The sequence below is a fragment of the Oncorhynchus mykiss genome, chromosome 8, assembly GCF_013265735.2.
Source record: "Oncorhynchus mykiss isolate Arlee chromosome 8, USDA_OmykA_1.1, whole genome shotgun sequence".
In the NCBI taxonomy this organism is placed as follows: Eukaryota; Metazoa; Chordata; class Actinopteri; order Salmoniformes; family Salmonidae; genus Oncorhynchus; species Oncorhynchus mykiss.
The window spans coordinates 57,911,635-57,936,650 of record NC_048572.1 but is presented as its reverse complement, the minus strand read 5'-3'; the positions used below and the strand labels follow the sequence as shown (position 1 = coordinate 57,936,650).

Here is a 25,016-nt window from a genome sequence, read left to right as displayed (position 1 = left end):
GTTCCAAAGAGTGGCCCTAAAACTGTGTATGAGCGATCATACAAGTGGTGTGTAATGATGCCACACTTGAAGAATTTGTGAAACTGCTTCTTCCGGTTTACTGATAGGCATGCGCCCATTAAGAAACTGACTGTTAGAACGGCCAATTCCTCTTGGATAGATGATGAATTTAAAAACGGTATGGCTGAGAGGGATGAGAGCAATGAGAATAGCAAATAGGTCTGACAACACAGCAGACTGGCAAACATACAGTAAATGAAGTCATCACTAAACATAAAGAAGAAGAAAAGGTACTACGGAACAAATATAAATTATAGAAAGAATGATCGTAAAAAGAAAAGAAGCTCTGCAGTACTTTAAATGAAATTCTAGGCAAAAAAGCGAACAGCTCCATTTTTCATTGAGGCAGACGGCTTGTTCATAACAAAACCCTTTGATGTTGCCAACCACTTTAATGCATTTTTTGTTGACAAGATTAACGTGTTACCAGTGCTTAGCAAACTTTTGGGGAAAAAAATGTGTTTGAGCAAATCCAATGTTATTTTACAGAAAACAAATTAACTACAGACTCTCAGCATGCTTATAGGAAAGGGCACTCAACATGCTCAGCACTGACACAAATGACTGATGATTGGCTGAAAGGAATTGATCGTGAGAAGATTGTGGGAGCTGTTTTGTTAGAGTTCAGCTTTTGAATATCATTGATCACAACCTATTGCTGAAAAAAAAACGCAGGTGTGACGGATTTTGCATCCTCTGCCTATTCGTGGATTGAGAGTTACCTATCGAATAGAACACAGAGGGTTTTCTTTAATGGAACCCTCTAACTCAAATTGGTTTGAGTACAGGTTACCGCAGGGCAGCCGGCTTAGACAATTGTTGTTTTGTTTTTACTAATGACCTTCCACTGACCTTGAATAAAGCCTGTGTGTCTATGTACTCTGACGACACAACCGTATACACGTCGGCTACGACAGTCAAATAAATCACTGACACCCTTAACATAAAGCTCCAGTCAGTTTCAGAATGGATAAACTAGCAATAGGCTGGTGCAACATATCTCATTGTTTATGGGACAAATCACTCGCTCAATGCTAAACCTCATTCAGATCTTCTATTGAATAATGTGGCGATTGAGCAAGTTGAGGAGACTAAATTGCTGGGCATAGCCCTAGACAGCAAGCTGTCATGGTCAAAACATATCGACTCAATGGTTGCTAAAATGGGAAGAGATCTGTCCATGATAAGACGTTGCTCTGCTTTCTTGACATCTCAATTGACCAGCCCGGTACTACAGGCCCTAGTTTTGTCGCACCTGGACTACTGCCCAGTAGTGTGGTCATGTTCAGCAAAGAGGGACATAGGTCAATTGCAGTTGGTCCAGAACAGAAAAGCACGGCACTGCACTTAAATTGTACACGGAGGGTGATGTCAACAACATGCACGTCAATCTCTCCTGGCTCAAAGTTGAGGAGAGATTGACTGCATCCCTATTGGTCTTTGTGCGAGCTGTTGATGTGTTATAGGCACCGACCTGTCTGTTCAAGCAGTTGGCACACAGTTCAGACACTCATCGGTACAACACAAAACAAGCAATCAGAGGTCTCTTCACAGTCCCCAGTCCAGAACAGAAGCTGGGAAATGCACAGCGTTAAATAGAGTCATGACTAAACGGAACTCTCTGCCATCCCAGCTAACTCAAGCTAGCAATAAAAACAGATAAAGGAACACCTTACGGAACAACGGGGACTGTGAAAAGACATCTGCTATTTCTGAAGTGTGAGACAGAGATAATGTAATGTTATGTATATTATTTGTTGTGTTTTGTTTCCTGTTTGACCCCCAGGATCCCCAATTAGCCGCTACCAATTGGGGATCTTGGGGTTCAAACCACCAGCTCTCCCCAGGGACTGTCTTTTGAATCAAATCAGCATAGCTGCTGGATACAAGCCCAAACCACAGTCTTCACCACTTGCTCCTTAAAGAGATTTGGGCCAGAGTCAGATGAACTTGTGGATACCATTATTATGTCTCTGCGTGCAGTTTGCAGGAAGTTGCTAACTAGCGCTAGCACAATTGCTGGAAGTCTATGGGTATCTGCATAGACTTCCAGTCATTACGCTAAAGTTAGTTAGCATTTGCTCACAAAGCTACCTCTAACTTCCTTAATAGTTGACACGGAGACATAAAAAAAAAAGTAGCCACGTGTTAATCGGACTATGGGGACATAGATAATGGGAATCATTGTCATAATCCCGAAGTATCCCTTTAAGAGCACCAGATAGTTTATGCCTCAAAAAACAGATCTAGGATCAGGTTTCCTAATCTTAGTCATTATATGCTAACCAAGAAAGCTGACCGTGGACCTGTGGTGTAGCCAAACCTCTATAAGACAATAATGGCCCTACTGCTACTGTCGGCCTAATGTTCCATACAGATATGAAAGACATACGGTAGATGGTGTCCACAAGCCTATCCTGTATCAGCCTCAAACTTGCACTCAACTTCGCTTCCAATTATCTGTTTCGTATTTGTTCTGAATAGGTCCAAAAGTATCAGATCTCAACATCACACAGGCATGAAATTATTAAGAGAAATGTGACTTATGAGGAACAATCTGAGGAAAACATCAGTAACCTTGTCTCTAGAGAGGTTCTAGTCCGGTGTTTCCCAAACTCGGTCCCGGGGACCCCAAGAGGTGCACGTTTAGTTTTTTTCCCTAGCGCTACACAGCTGATTCAAGTAATCAAAGCTTGATGATGAGTTAATTATTAGAATCAGCTGTGTTGTGCTAGGTACAAAAACCAAAATGTGCGCCCCTTGGGGTCCCCGGGACCGAGTTTGGGAAAAGCTGTCTATAGTCTGAGAAACTCTCTCCTCCCTCTGGTTTTCTCCAGCTCAAAGCTTGGGCTTCAGAAGTCACATGTGTCTCACTGCTGAGCGCTCTGACAACGAAATTAGCAAAATGATTCATTCATTTCTCACGGCAGAATGTTCGCTTGGTAAGCAGCTGGTTGGGCTTGTGAAATATTTTAATATTTAAAGATTCTAGTTATTATTCAATACTATTGCCAAGTTGATACAGGGATGCTTGGCTGTGATAGCAAAACATTCTAATTAAAACAATTCTCAGTAGGTTATATAATCACTCTGTAGCAGTTAGTTGCATTGCATGCTCTTACAATAAGAAATCCAAATGTTTGCGCTTTATACAGTATGACAATTATTGATAAAGTGACAAATGCCTAAAGCAAAACAGCTGTTCAAAGGACCTGGAAGAACCTTCTCCTCTAGTGCAACATGTATGAGCAGATGATACTTTTGTAGGCCTGTCTAATCAGCGAGATCACTGTATGTTGTTATAACACCATCCTGTAGCTGTTCGCCTGTCAGGGCTGAGTCAAAACCTTGGAGGTGTCTGTCAATTAGTATTCCTTTACACCGACTCTCAGCATATGACTCCTCTCAACCACGTGCGCTCTTGACATGAGCATGATGAATGACAATACCGACTGTGAATCTAAATGTCACGAACTCCTTTTCCATACCTGTGCATTTTCTTGATCGAAAGTGTTGACAAATGAGCTGTGTTACGTTAGCCTTCTGACATGCGTAACACTTCTCATGTACCTGCAGAATTGTAATTTCAATAGGCTAAACGTACAAGAGCAACAGCGTTTAGATGTGAATAGGCTACACTGAACTAACACTACTGGAAAGCAATGCAATAGAAATGCCTTTATATTTGAGTGCAAAACTATCTGTCGGCATGACTGCAATGTGCAGAACTAAATGTTAACCTAGCCTGTCACTGTTGACCCGCGGGAAAGGCAGACAGTTAGTTAGTTACCTGTTCCAGGTGTCTCCGGTACCCACTTCAGCGGACCGATCTGTCGCACCTGGAAAGCGGTCTTCACCTCATGACAGCTGTACGCGCCAACATCCTCTACTTTCAGCAGAAACAGAACTGCCAGCCAAATCCAGCAGAAGTTTACACGTGTGCATATTGCTCGGAACATTGCCGCATCTCAATCCAGGTATCAGTAGGTTAGTGTAAATCGATGATTTCACCGCCGGTTAAGAAAATGTACGACACAAATAAAATGGAGCTGTTGTTACAATTAAACGTCCATGACACGAGGTCTGCATCGGGTTCTCACATTATTGGTTTTAATGCATAAAGGCCCTTCCACACTGAGCCTATATGATCTTGTCTTGAGGAGGGGAGAGACGGTATTGTAGTAGACGAAGATTGGTAGACGTCCCACACTCAACAGGCGCTGTTCGACTGCGTGCATACTTCTCTCCCCCAAGCCATGCGCTTCTCTCCGAAGCTATGCACACGCGTTCACTCTCCCCCCACCCTCTATGATCAGAACGGGTGTCAGATATGAATAAATAATATCTAATTTTCAGGTTGGGCTATTTCATTTAATCAAAGCTTTTCTGTAGGCTATATTCCAAGTTTCACGTTTTTAATGGCACGTGCACACAGTAAAATGCCTTTCTTGCAAGCTCTAACTGCAACAATGCAGTAATCAATAACAATGTAATACTAAACATAACATATGGCTTCATGATGGATTGTGCATTGACATAAAACTATATCTATTGTTCCCATATGGTCTAGACTAGAGTCTCGAGAGTCTAGACTCATTGGTGGGTCACTGGCGATTCCTTTTAGGTCATGTTGACATTTTATTCATGTATTAGACCTGGGAAATCCATAGCCTACACTTTAGATCTGTCACACCCACAACACAACGAAGGAGACCAAAATCAAATCAAATGTTATTCGTCACGGTATAAAAGCTTCATTGAAATGCTTGTGCGCTAGCTCCCTCAACATTGAAGTACAATAAGCAATAATCAGAGTCAAATAAAAAAAATAACAAGCAGAAGAGGTAGGTAGCCCTAGTATGCTCAATAGCCTGATATGTACATAATATCGAATGGGCACACACCGGTTGAATCAACATTGTTTCCACGTCATTTCAATAAAATTAGGTTAAACCAACGTGGAATAAACGTTAATTTGACGTCTATGCCCAGTGGGTTGGATATTTATATTTGGTGTATGGCCAATATACAATGGCTAAGGGCTGTTTTTATGCACTACACAGTGCCTGGATACAGCCGTTAGCCATGGTATATTGGCAATATACCACAAACCCCCGAGGTCCTTTAAGGCTTTTATACACTGGTTACCAACTTAATTAGAACAGTAAGAAGCCATTTTGGGGCATACCGGTGGTATACAGTCTGATATACCATGGCTTTCAGCCTATCAGCATTCAGGGCTTGAACCACCCAGTTTATAAAACAGTATAGATAATGACATCCTATTTAACCCAATAAAGGGCATGGTTGATTAATTCAAAATATACATCTTTAATGGAATTCAAAGTGTCACTTGAGTTTGACAATCTGACATATCAGGCTTTATAAAACAACTTTTATAAAAACAATTTAAACAATTATTTATTATGCAAATAGGCCTATATGGTCTTAGGAATCAAATTCCAGGTGACTGAATAATATTTTGGTGAATGGTGACAGTGAAAAACTTACCCGAACACGCAGCTGTAAATGGCTATTTTGCCTGTGATTATGGGAAAAAAACTAGCTTTCTGACAACCATGCTGGAGCAAATACAGGACTGTTTAGTGTACTATACTGCCCTCAGCTGGTGAAATTGCAAAGCACACAATTTATTTAATTTAACTAGGAGTCAGTTAAGAACCAATTCTTATTTATAATGACGGGCTACCATGGACTATCCCTTTAGACCAGGGCTCCACATGAACTTTTTTCGAGACTTGTCATTCGGGCAAGTAGGACTGATTCTTTACATGTCCGAAAACTCAAGTCACTCCCCCCCCAAAAAGCAAAAACAAACATCTGTGACACCATGGGCCAAAAAGGTGGCTTAAAATTGTGTGGTATGATGCAAGGAACCACTTCGCAAAATAACATGAATTATTATCACTGTTATTGACAATGGAATGCTGCTAGTCTCTGATACCATGTATTATATATCTCCTGCGTTGTGGCCTTGAGCAAGGCACTCAACCCCTCACAAAGTAAAATACTGAACTGATAGGCTACTGATTAAAACACATGTGGTCCGTCAATCCTCCATCTGCAGAGCTATTGGGTGTGCAGGCTTTTGATCCAACCCTGCTCAAACACACCAGAGTCAGTTTATCAAGGTCCTGCTGAGCAGTTGATTTTATTTTATTTGTTTACAATGTGGTGTGTTCAACTGGGTTGGAACAAAAGCCTGCACATCCAATAGCTCCCGAGGACTCTCCGGGATGGTTGACCACCCTGTAACACTACAATTACAACCAAATTGGTTTTATGTCTTTATAAAAAATGATTCCCTCATTCAATGAACCAGGGATTAAATGGCTAGGGTGGGCGAGATAGCGAACTAAGACGTGTATCTATTTGTAAGGTTAAAATATTCAGCGTTCAGGGGAGATCATGACAGCATAGGAGTTACTTCTCAATTAGGCTATTCTAATCAAAAGTTTTTTTTGACTTTGTCAGAATTACATGGCCAGTATTGAATAGAAGAGAATCCTAGCCAATTTTGAGCGCTTGAGAGACGGTTTTACAACCGGGTATGCAGCGTTGGTTTCATCAACCGTCACCCATATCAACCGTGTTGGCCATTTGCGGTTAAAAGTTATTTTAGGACATCGGAAACAACATGAATACATGCTAATAGCTAAATAGTTAACTATCGAAATAACCCTGCCAAACTACACAATATGATTTGAATTGGCTATCCAGTCTGTATATCATTATTTGACCTGCTGCGCAAATGTATCTCTCTCTCTCCTCTGGCAAAAGTCCACTGGCTCACACACCATGAACTTTCCAGAATTTTAATTGATGAACAAAAATATATAATTTGGCAAATAACTCACCAGAAATTATCAACACAGTGCAAACGCTGTTCCTTCTGATCTCAAAAACGCATCTCTCGACGTCATGAAAGACCCCTCGTGCCTGTCAATTCCTACAATAATTGTACTCCGATATTTTTTATTTATTCATCATTCAAAATCAACAATTTGCATCCATCCCTACATCAAACATTTAACAAAACAAAACACAGGTCTGAACAAGAAATAAATAAATACATATAACATTTAAAAATATATATTTTAAAAATAATTTTAAACGACAATTCTAGTGCAATTGTATTCACTCAGAAAAAATATGATTCAGGAAGATGTTATTTTTGTTATTCACAAGGGATATTGTTTTAAGATTATTAAATTCAATCCAAAATATTTATAATTTTGGTATAGAATTCAAAAAATGTTGTTTGTGTATAAAGTATTTGGCAAAAATAATTGTTTAAACTCGAAAATTTTTCATTGCAATAGTAACATATTATATCCTTCATGTCAAGAACATGGGTAGTGTTCATAATGGTAAATCATTATTCTGCAAGGTTTTTCTATCACAGATTTACATTCATAAAATAAGTGAGTCAGATATTCACTTTCTTTTTAGCATGAAAATGCAGATATCATCAATATCTATTAGGAATCAAGGTAAGACCCAGATGCAGACTGTCAAAGTAACAATGTTTATTATAGCAACAGGGGCAGGTAACAGGTCAAGGCAGGCAGGGGTCGATAATCCAGAGTATAGGGGCAAAGGTACAGGATGGCAGGCAGGGTCAAATCCGCCATAGGTCAGTAATCAGTAATCCAGAGGTGGGCTCAGGGTCAGGACAGGCAGAGTAGTCGGGCAGGCGGGCTCTTGGTTGCAGACAACGATATGATTGGTTTTCGCAACCAGAAATTTCCTCGACTCACCGTTGGCAACGAGACACATCCTATACCTGCAAGGGGCTTTTGACTATCAACATTTTATGTTAAAAAAAATATATATTGAATATATGTGCGTTAGTGACTTATTTGTCCAAATCAAAATAAAGGCTAAAATAAAGGCTGTTTACTGAAAGAAAAACATGCTGCAGCCTAAATCATTGAGAGAACACATGGCAGAGTAGTTTCAGGCCACCCCATCCCTGCCCTTTGAATACACTGCATGCCATGTCAATGAAACAGAACTCAGGGCTGGATGGATAAAAATAAAGCGATAGAACAGAACAAAGTAAAAACCACATGACTAGAATAAAACTTCAGTATTTTATTCTTATTAACATAAAAATCAGCTGCGTTGGCCGGGAATCGAACCCGGGTCAACTGCTTGGAAGGCAGCTATGCTCACCACTATACCACCAACGCTTAGCTGAAATTTACCTCGAAGAGTTCAGTTTTTGAAAGTGACATAAAATATATTCCTAACAAGCTACATGAAGAGGTTAATTTCACAGGGTGAGTCAAACAAAATATCTTATTTCACTGGCCGGGAATCGAACCCGAGTACACAGCTCAGAAGAAAACTACGCGAAACACTGCGTATCTAAATTAGCTGTAACTGTCCGCATTTGAAAGGATAAGTGAAAGAAAGCCTACGTTTTTCATTACCAGATCAATTTCATTTTAATGTTAGGCTAAACAATCTTTGCATTGTAACACACACTTTGCATTATAGCACCTCTACAACCTACCATTAGCCAATTGAAGTGTTTGAATTTGATATAAAAACAATTTCGGCAGACGACAAACACCAAATTGTTCTTAACTGACTTGCCTAGTTAAATAAAGGTGTAAAAAATTATGTTGCCAACATTTTACTCTCCCGTGGGCTAAAGAGACTGTTGGTAAAACTACTGCCCCCTGTGAGGATCGAACTCACGACCTTCAGATTATGAGACTGACGCGCTACCTACTGCGCTAAGGAGGCTTCTGTTATAACTGATAATTACATCATGGAAGAATGGTCATTTCATGTACATTTCGTTGGACCGTGTACACCATGTTTAACCCATGGCGCCGGAGAGGATAGCTGCTGTTTTACGGGCTCCTAACCAACTGTGCTATTTTGTCATTTTTGTATTTTGTAATTTTTTTTAATGTTGTTTATAACTTATTTTGTACCACCACTTTGTCTGGAGACACAGCCCTGCTCCATGCTCTTTTAGCAGTTTTTGTCCTGTAACTCCTGGAAATCCTTACTGTCCGTTAAGACAAGGCTTCCATTTAGCAGTTTTCTGAACCTGGGCTCCATGTCTGCTGTGAAAATAAAGGGGAAAGTTTGTATTTAATAAGCATAAATAATATACATTTTAATCAGTGAGCAGACTGGATTAATAGATGGAACAATAAAATGAAGTATATCAACTGTAGCTACTTGTGTTGTTATCTTAAGCTACTTGCTAAAGGACATTTATACCACAAACAGACACCAGCATAAGCAAGAGCATATGATATGGCTTGTGCCTTTTGATTCATAATTAACATGATGACCCTAGCCTATTTGATATCAAGACAGTGTTTGCCCTATAGCTATGTCTAGTCCAAATAGCTACATTAAAAGAGAAAAGAGGTTTGAAAAAAAAAACTTTTTTTTTTCTCAAAAAACACTGTTTAGATTGCTAGCTATTGTAATAAGCAAATAATAACTCCAGTTTAGTATGGAAATAGTTGGATTAACAGACTATTTTGCTCAGAGTCATCGGACGTTAAACTAGCTGACGTTACTTCGATAACATGTGTTAGTGTCAAAACGCCAGTTCACTAACGCGTTAGATAACGTTACTGTAGCGACACTGTCACTCTTGATAACCGTGCTAGCAGCCTAATACACTGATCTTACCTGCTAGATCTTCTGATCGATGATGAATGGAAACGGCAGACAATAATAATTGTAGCTAACGTTACTCCAGAAAAGATATCTCGCCAAAATAACCTGAGAGGAAATCTGTTTTTCCATGGTCTTATTCTAGCTTTTAAAGGTCCCGCCATAGCTCATAGTAAACGATACTTCAGAAAATACAGATAACTCCCGAACAAAATTACCTGAGAGGAAATATATTTTTCCATGGTTCTCTTCTCGAGTTTAAAGGTCCGGCCATAGCTATATCCTCATTGGTTAATTATTGATTACCTCTTGGTTGCACTGGCATCTCGGATTGGTTGGCGAGTGCAAATCTTGGTAACGTCCTGGTTGCGGACGGGAATATGATTGGTTGTCGCAACCAGAAATTTCCTCGACCCACGGTTGTCAGGGGGTGCCAAGGCGGCTTGCATCAAACTGAGTGTAATGGGTCCTAAGTGTAGCTGATGTAGAGAGTCAGGCGCATGACAGCAGATATGAGTAATCAACATACTTTTACTCAAAATGTCAAATATACACAGTAACAAATACACGCACACCATGACAGACCGAAAATACAATAAACAATCCCTCAAAAAATACCACATGGGGAACAGAGGGTTAAATAATAAACAAGTAATTAGTTGAGTGAAACCAGGTGTGAAAAGACAGACAGAATAAATGGAAAATGAAAAGTGGATCGCTGGTGGCTAGAAAGCCGGTGACGTCGGCCACCGAACGCCACCCGAACAAGGAGAATGACCGACTTCGGCGGAACTCGTGACACTGAGAAACAGATTTTGAAAAACCGTTTCTGATTGGAAAATGTTGTCATATTAATATGATTAGGCTTAATATGATTGGGCAGTACAAAATAATCAAACAATGATATTTTTTGCCACTTATAGTTTAGTATAAAGTTTCTGATAATATAAATTATTATATATATTTTTTGTTACAGTACATTAGAATATACATTTCCAAATAGAAGTCAGCAAGGGACACAGCCAATTGACAATGACATTAGATAGTTCATTATACCGTATCTGAATCCTATATATAATATGAGGTCGAAAATAGTTGATCCGAACAATGAATTGAGGGCCCTACTTTGTTAAGTTTTCAATGTGTGGGTCTTCCCAACTGGCAGACAGCTGAGCCACATTTGCCTGGTCACACACACTCTCCAAATGTAACATGTACCTGAAATGTGAGCCACCACCTCTCTTTTGGACTCTATAGTGTACGTCACATGTTCAAATCAAATCAAATTGTATTAGTCACATGCGTTGAATAAAACAGCTGTAGACCTTACAGTGAAATGCTTACATACAAGCCCATAACCAACAATGCAGTTTAAAAAAACGAATAAGAATAAGAAAGAAAAGGAACACGTAATTCAAGAGCAGCAGTAAAATAACAATAGCGAGACTATGATTAGATGTTCAGGAGTTTTATGGCTTGGGGGTAGAAGATGTTTAGAAGTCTCTTGGCGCTCCGGTACCGCTTGCCGTGCGGTAGCAGAGAAAACAGTCTATGACGACTAGGGTGGTTGGAGTCTTTGACAATTTTTAGGGCCTTCCTCTGACACTACCTGGTATAGAGGTCCTGGATGGCAGGAAGCTTGGCCCCAGTGATGTACTGGGCAGTACGCACTGCCCTCTGTAGTGCCTTGCGGTCGGAGGCCAAGCAGTTGCCATACCTGGCAGTGATGCAACCAGTTAGGATGCTCTCGATGGTGTAGTTGTAGAACCTTTTGAGGATCTGAGGACCCATACCAAATCTTTTCAGTCTCCTGAGGCGGAATAGGTTTTGTCGTGCCCTCTACATGACTGTCTTGGTGTGCTTGGACCATGTTAGTTTGTTGGTGATGTGGACACCAAGGAACTTGAAGCTCTCAACCTGCTCCACTACAGCCCCGTCAATAGAATGGGGGTGTGCTCAGTCCTCCTTTTGCTGTAGTCCACAATCATCTCCATTTGTCTTGATCAAGTTGAGGGAGAGGTTATTGTCCTGGCACTACACGGCCAGGTCTCTGACCTCCTCCATATAGGCTGTTTGTCATTGTTGGTGATCAGGCCTACTACTGTTGTGTCACCGGCAAAATTAATGATGGAGTTGGAGTCGTGCCTGGCCGTGTAGTCATTAGTGAACAAGGAGTACAGGAGGGGACAGAGCACGCACCCCTGAAGGGCCCCTGTGTTGAGGATCAGCGTGGCGGATGTGTTGCTACTTACCTTTACCACCTGGGGGCGGCCCGTCAGGAAGTCCAGGATCCAGTTGCAGAGGGAGGTGTTTAGTCCCAGGGTCCTTAGCTTATTGATGAGCTTTGAGGGCACTATGGTGTTGAACGCTGAGCTGTATTCAATGAATAGCATTCTCGCATAGGTGTTCCTTTTGTCCAGGTGGGAAAGGGCCGTGTGGAGTGCAATAGAGATTGCATCGTCTGTGGATCTGTACGGCAGTACTCAAATTGGAGTGGGTGTAGGGTTTCTGGGATAATGGTGTTGATGTGAGCCATGACCAGCCTTTCAAACCACTTCATGTCTACAGACGCGAGTCATTTAGGCAGGTAACCTTATTGTTTGTGGGCACAGGGACTATGGTGGTCTGCTTAAAACATGTTGGTATTAAAGACTCGGACAGGGTGAAGTTGAAAATGTCAGTGAAGACACTTGCCAGTTGGTCAGCGCATAATGTCGAAATACACGTCTTGGTAATCTGTCTGGCCCTGTGGCCTTGTGAATGTTGACCTGTTTAAAGGTCTTACTCACATCGGCTGTGGAGAGCGTGATCACACAGCCATCCGGAACAGCTGGTGCTCTCATGCATGTTTCAGTATTATTTGCCTTGTAGCAAGCATACAAGTAGTTTGGCTCGTCTGGTAGGCTCGTGTCACTGGGCAGCTCTTGGCTCTGCTTCCCTTTGTAGTCTATAATGGTTGGCAAGCCCTGCCACATTTGACGATTCGATCTTAGTCCTGTTTGATGGTTCGTCGGAGGGCATAGCAGGATTTCTTATAAGCTTACGGGTTAGAGTCCCTCTCCTTGAAAGTGGCAGCTCTAGCCTTTAGCTCAGTGCGGACGTGGTCTGTAGTCCATGGCTTCTGGTTGCGGTATATACGAATGGTCACCGTGGGGTCGACGTCATCGATGCACTTATTGATGAAGCCAATGACTGATGTGGTGTACTCCTCAATGCCATCGGAAGAATCCCGGAACATATTCCAGTCTGTTCTAGAAAAACAAGCAACATTACGTACTAAATAAGTTTTAAAAAATAAGTTACAAACAACGCAAAAAAACAACAACAAAAAAACACATTCGGTTAGGAGCACGTAAAACGTCAGCTGTCTTCTCTGGCGCCATGATGTTAGTGTGCAACATGAAAATGCTAAGCAGGCCTTCTCTAACCTTGTGATACAAAGGATTGGGATTGAAGAATGTATGTGAGTGCAAATAGTAATCCTAGACCATTTCTTTAAATGACTTGTAGGCTAGTAACGGTATAATCTTGACCAATTACTTCATGTACCTATTCTATAAATCGGTTGTAAGGTTTTTGCGACTCCCCTACATTACAATTACTCCTTACCTATTTCTTCAAGTTTCCGTAGTGTAGTGGTTATCACGTTCGCCTAACACGCGAAAGGTCCCCGGTTCGAGACCGGGCGGAAACACTTTTTACAATCAAATCTTTTCCTTGTTGTTTTCAAATCCTACCCTGGAGGTCTGGAGTACTGCTCGTGTTCTGTTCTACCAAATAACTAACTGGACACGTCTGTTTTTGGAATGAGATGTTTGACAAACAAGTGTCCGCATACCTTTGGTCATATAGTGTATTTCATCCGTGTGGAAAAGTGCAACTGAAGTACAAAATTAGTCCTTTTACATTCATGATTTGATGTGAGGCGACTAATGCATAGCCTGGACATCAGTTGTGTAAATCTATGTTGGTTTTATGATGTCTGTATCTCCCCATCAATTAATGTAATCTATGTTGTAGACTGCCAATCTGCACCCACCTGGTGTCCCAGGTCTAAATCAGTCCTTGATTAGATGAGAATAATGAAAAAAAGCAGTGGAACTGGCTTCAAGGTCCAGATTTGAATTTGAGAGATCTATTCTAATTGAAACAGTAAATTATTGCAAATATCAATGTCACTTAGTAGGACCACTAGTATACGTTTGCTTTTAACATTTAATGACACATACACGTTGGCATATGGTACCAAATGCACTAAAGTTCAACTAGTAAAACAATAAAAGAAAAGTCTGTGGCCAGTACGGGTATCGAACCCGCGACCTTCGCGTTATTAGCACGACGCTCTAACCAACTGAGCTAACCGGCCATATATAAAATAAGAAAAAAGTTATGAATTAGAACCTTCTCAGCAGACATAGTTGAGTGCTGTGAGTAATTTTAGCGTTTTACTTAATGGGCATGGGTCAATATCACAAAAGAGTACCATTTGGACCATGCAACATTTTCCTTTTTTATTTCCGAATTTATATTCCTTTTCTGTTTTACTATAAAAAGGGAAATATTAGACTTGTAGAAAAACATGTTGGCCAAGCTCCAGCACTTAATTAATTATAAACACATTTTCAGTGAATCAGCCATATAATATGTCCACCCTGTTACAGACATGCACTTAACTGTCTTTAATTACTTCCATTGGACTATTTTAATAATATTTACATTTTCATAAAGCTATTGTGTCCCCTTGTCAACCCTGTCCATTTGTTCTGGTCAAATTATAAAGAAATAACAGATGTTGTATACAATCACTGTAACGTTATTATTTTATTATGCATTTCATATTTAAAAAATTATCAAAACCGAAATCCAAAACCGTAATTATTTTTTAAATAATTGAACCGAAACCGAACCGACCTCAAAAAGCACTAGTCGCTAAACCTTACAATCTGTAGTAAGTGGGAAACTGCAGTTGCTCCAAGCAAATTATAACAGATAATTGCTGGAGCAAACAGTCGATTTCACGTTTGTAATCTGCCACCATTCTCTGTTTAGTGATAGCAAACTGTGAAAAACTAGACATACCAACAGAAAATGTATTGTGTTTGGACACAGTCACATACATGAAAGGCCATCCTGTGGTTTCAGACCTCGTGGCGCAACGGTAGCGCGTCTGACTCCAGATCAGAAGGTTGCGTGTTCAAATCACGTCGGGGTCAATATTTTTAATGGTCTGTTATAATTGAAAACTCAAATTGTTGCCACATAGCTAGCTCCAAGCTATAGAATCAGTGAGTATGTCGTGACCTAAAGTTAAAACTGTTTTAATATCTAATCTAACATTCAAAATGTAAGCCCCAGACAAATGTAAGCAAACAACATGCCATTGCAAGGACAAGAGTTAAATATTTAACCTCATACTTGTCTCTGCTTGCACGTGTGTAATGGGTATGTACTCTGTTTACAAAGGATCTATAACAATATGAATATACAAATTTCGGCCAAATTCAATCTGAAATATTGTTAAAAGTTTTTGATAAAATTATAACTGAAAGAGTGTACACTTTGGGTGTGTTAGTAAATTCAATCTGCAGTACCAGAGAGCGCTCTGGGCGTTTCGCTCTCGGAGTGTTCAGAGCGCACGCTGGACGCTCTGGTCGAGGAGTGGTATGGGGGGTGATTCATGCCAGAATTGGTGAAGCTACTGATAACTCTCACCAAGTCACCTAACGTCTTCCTAGCGCTATAAAATAACGGCATTAATTAACATTGACTGTCAATGGAGACAAGTTTGTTTTTAAGGCGTCAAACTGCCGACGCATTCATGTCATGTACACATCATGTAGACGTAGTGTTCACGTCGCGTAACGTGTCACTGACACGTCACATGTCCGATTGCGTGTAAGTTTATTATGTTACATGTGTTACGCATTACGTGTTAGTTTAAGTGTCTGTTGAGTTCATCAATTTCATTTGTCGACTTAGCTAAAATAGGACGATCATCTCAATGCAAAAATGATTAGGCTAGTTGGTATCACAGCCACCATTACTGTGTAGATATGCCTATTTATGGAACAATACAAACATAAGGGCTTCTTGGCAGCCTAGTAGTTAGGGTGGTGGGCCAGTAATTGTAAGGTTGCTAGATTGAATCCCAAAGCTGACAATAAACTTTTTTTTGTCATTTTTCCCGGGCAAGGCAGTTATCCCATGAATACGTGGATTTCGGTTTAGGCAGCCCCCACACCTCTGATTCAGAGGGTTAAATGCGGAAAATACATTTCAGTTGAATATATTCAGTTGCACAACTGACTAGGTATCTCCCTTTCCTTTTCTTTGTTGGGGGTAGTCTAGGTCTCTAGTGGCGCATTCAAAACAACTCGGAAGTCTGCAAATTCTGATCTTCCGACTTCAGTGAGTTCAAGACAACTGGGAACTCAAAAAAAACGAGCTCGGACAAGGATTTTTGTTTTGAACAGTCAGCCAACTCTGAATTTCTGTCATCTTTCTCTGACATTAAAATCACTGATGTCATGATTTGACCTCGTTTTCCAACCACTTCCCAATTTACTGGATTAACAGACAATCACTGTCACCATGCAATCTTTCTTCAATACATTTCTGTGGAGATGGTTAAAAGCAGGGTTTGAATTGAGGGCGTATGTGAGGATGTAGGCCTTGTTATAGAGATGGACAAAAAGCATAGGCTACCACTTGTTTGCTTAGCCATAGGAAAAGCAACGGTACAGATTTTATGAAGCGATCTAGGCTATAACAATGATAAACTCCACAACTATTTCCGCAGTCTACTAGTCTATCGAAGGTTTTGAGCAGCCTAAACACCCCAGGAAAATGTGGTTGGTTAATTAAATGCTCTGCAATGTAGAGCTATGCCTAATGCAAAATACCTAAAAGTTAGAATCGGTATGGGGTCTATGCATAGACCAAAACAGCTTAACATATAAAAACATTTATTATTCAGGAGAATCCCAATTGAATCAGGCTATTCATTTCAGTGCAGTTGCATTCTTATGCATATTCTTAGACTAAATGGAACCGAAAACACCCCAGCCTGTTTCGATCACAGGTCATGATGAACATTTAAGCTGATTGTCATTGATTTAGCCCATAATTGCCTAAAGATTTGATACACATGAAGACCTATATTTAATCTGGAATTTACAAACAAAAGTTTGACTAGGATCCCGACTTTTCCTCACGTCATATTACCAATTAGGCTAAATGTATTCCTATTAATTTGCATAGGCTAACCATTGTGATTAATGGTATTTACCATCTTCTGCTGTTTATGAATAAACAGGCATCAGGGTTAATATTATATCATTTCAACATTGTATCATTCAACACACACACACACATTAATGTTACTTACCTTACAGATCACAAAGTGAACTAATTTCCACTCCATTCATATGCAAATTCATTTGAGTCATACACTGGCATGTTTTCATTTTAAGCAGGCATTCCCTTACTGAAATAATTTTAGTCCTCAATTATGATTTAAAAAAATCATAGCTCATTAGTACACCATTGTGGTTGAATATATATCTATTGTATGTCTTATGATACAATTAATAATGTTGAACTAACAAATACCTTCAAGGGATACGTTACAATTGACAATAACGAACACCTTATGAAACAGTTGTGAAAACCAATCTAGCAATATTTCAGAATTAAATACATAACCATTGATATTTTTTTTGTACATGTGTCAATTTACTTTCAGATTTGTTTGTACACTCACATGGCAATTAGACTGAAATACAGAATTCTAGTGTGTGGATTAGAGAGGATGGGGGTCTTGTGTGGATGGGAGGTTCTGCCTGTCACTTGTTTTTCAACAGGTAGTGGACTCTAAGAGGGAAAGTTCAAAGTCCAGGCGCTGCTGCCCTCTTTGTTCTGAGTGTTTGCAGTGCTAGTGTTTTTAGCTAATCTGTGCAGCTCACATTACGTGCCCAGTATGATAGTTGTCTTGCTCTTTCTTAGCAGATGATGAAACTTGACAATAACAGTAGATGATGTAATGAAAAGTTGGAGGGTGGTTGGTAATGGAGGACATCAGGTGGATTCATGTCTGGGTGTCAGAATCCCTAGGTCCTGGAGAACAGGAGCAGAGTAAAGGGAACCGGGAAGGAGACAGACGTAAACAAGCAAACACACAGGTTAAATGATTATCAGGTATGTAAAAATAGTTATTAGTAAATAGTAATATAAATGTTTGATTAGACATGCAATAATGTTAACGGTAGACAGAAAATAAAGGATACCTGTCTAATTTTTGATGTCAGTGAGGTTGGTAAGGAATGGTCCCTGGAAAATATAGAGATGAGTTGTGAGAAAAACTCCAGGGTGGTGTCATGTCCATGGAGTCATACACCTTAACAGTACCTACCAGGAAGTGGCGGTTACTTAACGAGACCCAGTGGTTAGCCTTGAGATTGACTATTTGGAGAAACCCCTGGGCCAGCGTTGGTACTGCTGACAGCATGGCGATGCCGCCCACAAGGCAGCAAATGCAAATAGTTATCATCTGAGATTTTATATTCACCTTGTTGACCCCAGCTAGGAGCGAAAGAGCACCAAGCTTTCCCAGGTCTCGCCTTCCTTTCATCCTTCTTCCAAGCCAAGTCATTCACCCAGATGTCGAAGCACTTTGTCCCCTTGATTCTTCTCAGGTGGCTCTCCTTCTCATGCGCCCTGTCCATTTTCAGTCTCACCTTGATTGATAGTAGAAATAAATGCAATTTTATTTCATATTATTACAAATACATCTCTTATATATCTCTTGGAAGGGCAGAAAATAAATGAACAGCTGACTATAATTTTGGTCAAAATCCTCCACATCCTCCTCAGTCGGTGCCTGAAGGTGGTCTTCAAAGGCGTTCTGATCTGGTTCGACAACTTCCACCACATCAGGTGGAGTATCAGTGACTTCAAAGTACGTTATTCAAAAACAGCAAAAGAAAAACACTAAGTCAATCTAAAAAAATTATACTACAGTATATGCAATGTTATATACAATTGCATTGTTTATGTCAGTTAACTGCTGCGGATCCCCTCCAAATAGCAGGCGATAGAGTGAATACTCTGGAGGCCTGTACACTGCTGTGTTGTGTGTAAAGATAATTACCTTCAGATTGTCCTTCCACCATTCCTGGTACCCGTCAAGGGACTTGCCCATGGCAGTCCTGTTGGTCCGTTCATCCAAACGTCAAGTCACCATACACATTATATATAAAACTCATTGTACTATCAGTGTCAATTTCGGGGGGGAAAAAACTCAAAATTACTGGACGCCTATGCGAAACAATGCTACTGTGACCTTCCTGGTCCCGTCCCTCAAGTCAGTGAGTCAACACAGGAAGGAGTAATGGATGGATAGTTAATTTATTTCCAAAGCTGCAATCATGGGAAACACACAGTATGTATAAATTATGAGTAGTCAACGGGATATAAATAGAGAATAAATAAGGATCTCGAAGGTAGTGCTATGTTTGGTTAGGTCAGGGTGTGACTCAGGTGGGAAAATCTTTGTTTTCTATTTCTTTGTTGTTTTGCCAGTGTGGTTCCCAATCAGAGGCAGCTGTCTATCGTTGTCTCTGATTGGGGATCATATATAAGTTGTGATTTTCCATTTGGGTTTTGGTGGGGTGTTATTTTCTGTTTAGTGTCTGCCTGACGGAACGGTTCAATTTAGTTTTTGGATTTGTTATCTTTGTTTGAGTGTTTCTTGTAAATAAATATCATGAACACTTTCCACGCTGCGCTTTGGTCCACTCTTCCTTCCACCGACGAGCGTAACACCATAGATCTGCTCTATAATATACTAACAGAACAATTGAAATGTGCATCAGTCATTGTGATAGTATAGTGGATTTAAAAATGTCTAATAATTCCTAATTTACTATAATAAAAATATTGTTTCCATGTGTAATCTCATATTCACAACATCAGAATAAACTATCACCCATTTTAGTATCAAAATATATCAAATTAAACTGAGAAATGTCTCAATGTCACACTCTTGTTGCGAATAAATGTAATACCTAGAATGTACCACATATTTTCCTTAGCTAACAAAACCAGGCTAATACGCTGTTAGCTGGTGCTCATAAATTTATAAACCATATGCTTTATACATTTGTCATAAATTACCTGTATTGTATACAGCGGGATAAGATAACATACCATGAGGTGTTGAGGGAAAGATAGATTATCTATAGATTGGACATTATCTTTTCTAGGCCTAGGGATAACAGGAAATACACAAGCCGTAGGCTACATCGGAATGTCTGCTTGCAGGGAAAAATTGTAAGTTTAACATTTATGGTTGCGATTTAATTCATATATAAACTATGCACATTATAACTTTCATTAACATGCGATGCAGGCGTTAGTTATTTAGTCTTTGGTGTCATGTCATTTTAGGTGGTACGGTTGCCTAGGCTTATACATGTCCCTTATCACCCCCCATAGAGTAGGGTTGATCCTAGCGTTCTGCCCTTACAACTGCAGTCAAGCTAACTGGCTAACGACTTCCAGACACAAATAAGAGAACACCTCACTCTGACCATTTTACTCGCCCTGTCAGATCTGGTTAGGCTGTTTTCATATTATCCAGAGCGTTGGTGACTAACTGTACTGCTGGCAACAATTTAATTAGGCTTTTTTTCCGAGGTTTACTGACACCGGTCAATTTCAACGGGAGTTGAGCGTTCGTACATTCATAAATGATCTTGTGCTCTGGCACACTCAGACGAGAGCGCTCTGAAATCTGAGTAGAAACCAGAATATATTTACGAATGTATGTATCCTTTGAAAAAGGAGGGCTCGTCCGGGATTTGAACCCGGGACCTCTCGCACCCTAAGCGAGAATCATACCCCTAGACCAACGAGCCAAGATACACGTTGTCGGAATTATGTAATTTTCTTCATGCCACAACAATGACGTACTGACTTCCATAGTTTTGATTATCTAGGCTTAGTTTCCCAATAGCGATTAATACAAATAAAATGTTATTAGTCACATGCGCCGAATACAACAGGTGTATACAGTGAAATGCTTACTTAGGTGCCCCTAACCAACAATGCAGTTAAATACGGATAAAATAAGAAATAAAAGTGACAAGTAATTAAAGTTCAGCAGTAAAATAACAATAGTTGGCTGGCCCTCGCTTCATACTCGTCGCCAAACCCACTGGCTCCAGGTTATCTACAAGACCCTGCTAGGTAAAGTCCCCCCTTATCTCAGCTCGCTGGTCACCATAGCAGCACACACCTGTAGCACACGCTCCAGCAGGTATATCTCTCTGGTCACCCTCAAAACCAATTCCTCCTTTGGCTGTCTCTCCTTCCAGTTCTCTGCTGCCAATGACTGGAACGAACTACAAAAATCTCTGAAACTAGAAACACTTATCTCCCTCACTGACTTGAAGCACCAGCTGTCACCAGATTACTGCACCTGTACATAGCCCATTTATAATTTAGCCCAAACAACTACCTCTTCCCCTACTGTATTTATTTAGCTCCTTTGCACCCCAAAATGTATATTTCTACTTTGCACATTCTTCCACTGCAAATCTACCATTCCAGTGTTTTACTTGCTATATTGTATTTACTTCGTCTCCATGGCCTTTTTTTGCCTTTACCTCCCTTATCTCACCTCATTTGCTCACATTGAATATAGACTTATTTTTCTACTGTATTATTGACTATGTTTGTTTTATTCCATGTGTAACTCTGTGTTGTTGTATGTGTTAAACTGCTTTGCTTTATCTTGGCCGGGTCGCAATTGTAAGTGAGAACTTGTTCTCAACTTGCCTACCTGGTTAAATAAAGGTTAAATAAAAATAAATAAAAGCCACACTTTGCGAACGTTCTCTCTGTATGGTGCTTTGGGAAACGCATGTTAAGAGCGTCGGACGTTATAAGAAATACATATAGTTAAAACAAACACTCGTAAGCCTACATTTCTCATAAGCCTACAAATTCTGCAGTGGAGCAGGTTGAGAGCTTCAAGTTCCTTGGTGTCCACATCACCAACAAACTATCATGGTCCAAGCACACCAAGACAGTCGTGAAGAGTGCACAACAAAACCTATTCCCCCTCAGGAGACTGAAAAGATTTGGCATGGGTCCTCAGATCCTCAAAAGGTTCTACAGCTGCACCATCAAGAGCATCCTGACTGGTTGCATCACTGCCCGGTATGGCAACTGCTCGGCATCCAACCGCAAGGCACTACAGAGGGTAGTGCGAACAGCCCAGTACATCACTGGGGCCAAGCTTCCTGCCCTTCAGGACCTCGATACCAGGCGGTGTCAGAGGAAGGCCCTAAAAATTGTCAAAGACTCCAGCCATCCTAGTCAAAGACTGTTCTCTCTGCTACTGCACGGCAAGCGGTACCAGCACTCCAAGTCCAGGTCCAAGAGGTTTCTAAACAGCTTCTACCCCCAAGCCATAAGACTCCTGAACAGCTAATCAAATGGCTACCCCCCTGTATATTTTATTTATTTCACCTTTATTTAACTATGTAAGTGAGATAAGAACAAATTCTTATTTACAATGGCGGCCTATCAAAAGGCAAAAGGCCTCCTTAATAAATGAAATAACAATATAGGACAAAACCCACATCACGAAAAGAGACAACACAACACGACAGAAAGAGAGACCTAAGACAGCAACATAGCATGCAGCAACACAACATGGTAGCATGGTAGAAAAACAACATGGTAGGAATACTGCTAAAATTGAAAGAAAGACAGGATCAGCTCCTATGAGATATTATCACATATGGCTATAACTATTGAGGCGGCTTATTCTAATGCTTACCCTATAATAATGCACTAAATAAAGACTTGACATATCATTGCGCACATGTAGGCTACGCATCATGAAATATATTGAGGCAAAAACAGACAGTAACATACAAATAGCTACGCTAAATAAAACTCATTTGAATTAATAAGAAATGTATTTCAATATATAGGTATACTGTGGAAGTCGGAAGTTTACATACACCTTAGCCAAATACATTTAAACTCAGTTTTGCACAATTCCTGACATTTAATCCTAGTAAAAATTCCCAGGCTTAGGTTAGTTAGGCTCACCACTTTATTTTAAGGATGTGAAATGTCAGAATAAGAGTAGAGAGAATGATTTACTTCAGCTTTTATTTCTTTCATCACATTCCCAGGTGGTCAGAAGTTTACATACACTCAATTAGTATTTGGTAGCATTAAATTGTTTAACTTGAGACAAACGTTTTGGGTAGCCTTCCACAAGCTTCCCACAATAATTTGGGTGAATTTTGGCCCATTCCTCCTGACAGAGCTGGTGAAATTGGGTCAGGTTTGTAGGCCTCCTTGTTCGCACACGCTTTTTCAGTTCTGCCCACAAATTTTCTATGGGATTGAGGTCAGGGCTTTGTGGTGGCCACTCCAATACCTTGACTTTGTTGTCCTTAAGCCATTTTGCTGCAACATTTGGAAGACCCATTTGCGACCAAGCTTTAACTTCCTGACCGATGTCTTGAGATGTTGCTTCAATATATCCATATAATTTTCCTGCCTCATGATGCAATCTATTTTGTGAAGTGCACCAGTACCTCCTGCAGCAAAGCACCCTCACAAAATAATGATGCCACCACGTGCTTCATGGTTTGGGATGGTGTTCTTCGGCTTGCAAGCATCCCCCTTTTTCCTCCAAACATAACAATGGTCATTTCAGCCAAACAGTTATATTTTTATTTCATCAGACCAGAGGGCATTTCTCCTAAATGTCCCCATGTGTAGTTGCAAACCGTCGTCTGGCTTTTTTAATGGCGGTTTTGGAGCAGTGGCTTCTTCCTTGCTGAGCGGCCTTTCAGGTTATGTTGATATAGGACTCGTTTTACTGTGGATATAGATACTTTTGTCCCTGTTTCCTCCAGGCTCTTCCCAAGCTCCTTTGCTGTTGTTCTGGGATTGCTGTTGTTCTGGGATTGACTTTTCGCACCAAAGTACGTTCGTCTCTACGAGACAGAACACGTCTCCTTCCTGAGGGGTATGACGGCTGCGTGGTCCCATGGTGTTTATACTTGCGTACTATTGTTTGTACAGATGAACGTGGTACCTTCAGGCGTTTGGAAATTGCTCCCAAGGATGAACCAGACTTGTGGAGGTCTACAATTTTTTTCTGAGGTCTTGGCTGAACTGTATGTAGCCTGCTGTATTCATCTTTTCATACAGTTATCTTTTTTCCAGCAAGCTGTCATCTGACTTGGGTCCCTCTTCTCTTTAAGCCATTACATTTGTCGCATAAAATGGCCCAGGTGTCTTCCTTCTTTTTGACAGTCGTGTTGTCTGTCTTTTTATCCTCCAGTACGTTACTAAATTCCTCCATCGTCAGCTCCGACAATAGTTTTTTTTTTCCATAAGCAGAGAAATGTGAACTTCTTTGATGTGCCATGATCAGGTGGCAAGCAGACAAATAAAACATAGTTAAATAACATTAAGTAATGACAATAATAAATAATATTATATGCTAGCTAGCTTGGTTCATAAACTAGCTAGATACAGTAGCTAACGTTAGCTAACAAATTAGTTCTGTCTAGTACTGGAAAATAACAGATTTTAATTCACATCTGCCAACCCATGAGAACCTTTCACGATGGAGTTACAGTAGTTCTAACGTTACATTATTAGTATTTTATAACAGCAACTTTGTGGCCTCATTTGTCAAGTAGGCTAGATACTTAGTTTCAACTCACCTCATATATTGGTGTAACATGTCACGTTCGTTGATGGAAGAATAAGACCAAGGTGCAGCGTGGTAAGTGTACATCATTTTATTTGATGAACACGAAAAAAACAATACACTACAACCGACCGTGAAGCTACATGCAGTGTAGAAAGCAACTACACACAAACAAGATCCCACAAACTAAAGGTGTAAAAAAGGCTGCCTATGTATGATCCCCAATCAGAGACAACGATAGACAGCTAGCTGCCTCTGATTGGGAACCATACCCGGCCAACAAAGAAATAGAAAAACTAGAATGCCCACCCTAATCACACCCCGACCTAACCAAATAGAGAAATAAAAAGGCTCTCTAAGGACAGGGCGTGACAACTAATCATAGTTTAAAACCGTTGATCCAGATTTAAAATGAAGTGGTGCAACACATCTGATTAATTTTAAACCTAGATTGACAAAACCTAGATTAGCTCTAATTTACACCATGTTGGTGCAACCCACCCTTAACGATGCTCCTACAAAGGTTTTA

The 25,016-nt window shown here is 40.3% G+C and overlaps 1 protein-coding gene and 6 non-coding genes across 9 annotated transcripts in view; 2 read left to right on the top strand and 5 right to left on the bottom strand.

Annotated features, from left to right (window-relative positions):
• The window catches only part of LOC110530231 (glypican-5), a 203,884-nt gene extending 199,528 nt beyond the window's left edge, over positions 1 to 4,356 (bottom strand). For 2 of the 3 annotated variants that reach the window (XM_036985798.1, XM_036985799.1), the window contains exon 1: positions 3,851 to 4,353. In XM_036985798.1, coding sequence (XP_036841693.1) covers positions 3,851 to 4,019 — 169 coding nt within the window. In that variant the 5' untranslated portion in view covers positions 4,020 to 4,353. Of the gene's footprint in view, positions 1 to 3,850 lie in introns of all 3 variants that reach the window. The other variant, XM_036985801.1, reaches the window with a different exon arrangement.
• A 3,848-nt stretch (positions 4,357 to 8,204) lies between these two features.
• On the bottom strand, positions 8,205 to 8,276 carry trnag-ucc. The gene has a single exon. It is a non-coding gene; the product is annotated as a tRNA-Gly (tRNA).
• A 489-nt stretch (positions 8,277 to 8,765) lies between these two features.
• trnam-cau lies at positions 8,766 to 8,838 on the bottom strand. Its single transcript has one exon. It is a non-coding gene; the product is annotated as a tRNA-Met (tRNA).
• A 4,518-nt stretch (positions 8,839 to 13,356) lies between these two features.
• trnav-aac lies at positions 13,357 to 13,429 on the top strand. The gene has a single exon. It is a non-coding gene; the product is annotated as a tRNA-Val (tRNA).
• Positions 13,430 to 14,027: 598 nt separating this feature from the next.
• trnai-aau lies at positions 14,028 to 14,101 on the bottom strand. The gene has a single exon. It is a non-coding gene; the product is annotated as a tRNA-Ile (tRNA).
• Positions 14,102 to 14,876: 775 nt separating this feature from the next.
• On the top strand, positions 14,877 to 14,948 carry trnaw-cca. Its single transcript has one exon. It is a non-coding gene; the product is annotated as a tRNA-Trp (tRNA).
• A 5,631-nt stretch (positions 14,949 to 20,579) lies between these two features.
• trnap-agg lies at positions 20,580 to 20,651 on the bottom strand. Its single transcript has one exon. It is a non-coding gene; the product is annotated as a tRNA-Pro (tRNA).
• Between the last annotated feature and the right edge of the window lie 4,365 nt (positions 20,652 to 25,016).